Source organism: Hyposmocoma kahamanoa, unplaced genomic scaffold (genome assembly GCF_003589595.1).
Source record: "Hyposmocoma kahamanoa isolate Upper Pololo Valley unplaced genomic scaffold, ASM358959v1 215, whole genome shotgun sequence".
In the NCBI taxonomy this organism is placed as follows: domain Eukaryota; kingdom Metazoa; phylum Arthropoda; class Insecta; order Lepidoptera; family Cosmopterigidae; genus Hyposmocoma; species Hyposmocoma kahamanoa.
Genome location: NW_020653736.1, coordinates 2,334,663 through 2,336,287, shown reverse-complemented (window position 1 = coordinate 2,336,287; position 1,625 = coordinate 2,334,663). Strand labels below are relative to the sequence as shown.

General features: G+C 43.9%; 1 protein-coding gene across 1 annotated transcript in view; it reads right to left on the bottom strand.

The window, feature by feature from the left end:
* Positions 1–1,241: 1,241 nt before the first annotated feature.
* Positions 1,242–1,625, bottom strand: part of LOC113227737 (protein CBFA2T3) — a 156,223-nt gene continuing 155,839 nt past the window's right edge. Inside the window, exon 10 of the mRNA XM_026460722.1 lies at positions 1,242–1,620. Within this exon, the coding sequence (XP_026316507.1) occupies positions 1,345–1,620 (276 nt within the window). The 3' untranslated portion in view covers positions 1,242–1,344. The remainder of the gene's footprint in view (positions 1,621–1,625) is intronic.

The following is a 1,625-nucleotide window of genomic DNA, read 5'->3' as shown; positions in this document are numbered from 1 at the left end:
CGTTCTAGCTCTTTCCATTGTCACAAAAGTCTGTCGTCACAGTTAATCGTGTTGTACTTTAAGTGAACACCATACGACACTTTAAAGTGCAGGACTATCAGTCGTCACGATATAATGGGAACGCGCCCTAATCACATGAGTAATTACTCATATGCCCTAAGGCCATAAATTCGCAACGGTGGTGGTGCATTCAGCGGGGCGTTAAACATTTGCTCGTTACTACATTGTGTCTTGTGTTGGACAAGACACACATTTGCGCGCAATGTACGCACCACCGTTCCGAATTTACGGCCTAAGGGTGCTGGTGAAATTACAGGCACATGCGACTTGTCCACTTATGTATCAAGGTGAAGGGCGCAGTGGCAGTGCCCCTCAGATCTTTGCAATTTAAAGTTCAGCAACTGTTATTGATAGGCGCGTCGCTTACCGTAGCCTGATGGCACGACTGAGGAGCACCGCCACGGTCAACACGCTGAGACATAAGTTGACAAGCACCCTCCAAAACCGGAACTCAGTAATGTTCACATTACTGCTTGGTGGCAGAAATAGGTAAGGTGGCAGTACTTCCCTGAATGAACTCCTTCATAAGTACTGCTACTGCGATTTGACTAGGATAATGTATTAATGAGGCATTGGCAAATTAACGCCAATCAATCTTAGTATAACACATTTCCCGTTGTGATACGTATCACTGATCAGAAATCTCCTAAAAGCCAGTCCTATCATTAAAATGAGCATCTTTGGTTCTAACTTTCGGAAACTCACACATTTTTTTGCTTCCTATACAAAATAGACGATGTAGAGATTCAGATTTAAGGCCCATTTACATGGAGAGAGTTTCTTTTCTTGAAGATGCGATTATCGAAAGAAGTTGATGTCAAACTTTTTCACGTAGGACACAATCGCTTCGCCATTGACTATGGAACATCTGCGTGTAAACAGAACAATATCGTAGTAATCACTGAACTCAAATTGCAAATCTCGTACTCAAAACGGTTCAAGCCGCCCAGGGCAACGTCATTGACGGATCTTGTCCTTCGAATGATTGATCTTGAAGAATCTTATTACTAATATTTCACTGTATGAACAGATGCAGTAGACGATAATTGACTTGCGAATCTCGAATGACATAACTGAAGGCGCGACTTGAGATCTCGTCAAAGTTCTTGCGATAATGGCGTAGGATTTCTCTCCACGAAACATGCGATAAACTCTCTCCATTTAAATGACCCCTAAAAATCTTGTTTATTCTTGTTCATCTTTGTATTTCTTGGTGTCGAGTTTAGTTTATCGTCTAACCTTTCTAGGATACCGTGCGTTACCCACAAAATCCCTGTTGATACGTCATTTTTTCCCACCTATACCACCTATCAAACCCTGGGCGCTAGACAAAGTTGCCAGCGCGATCCTTTCCGTGCTGTTGGTTATTCGTTCCTGGTTGTTCAGCAACCGCTCAGCGGTATTCAACGTTGATAATGAGAGACGGTTGTCGGTAGTTGTTGTCTGGCTGTTCGTGATGGGAGTAGTTGATCTGGTGAGAGTTTTCGCTAGAGTTGTCGTGGTTGCCGGTGGAGACGTACGGAGTAGAGCTGTTGGTTTCTGGTCGCGGCCGCTGCATACCTGCC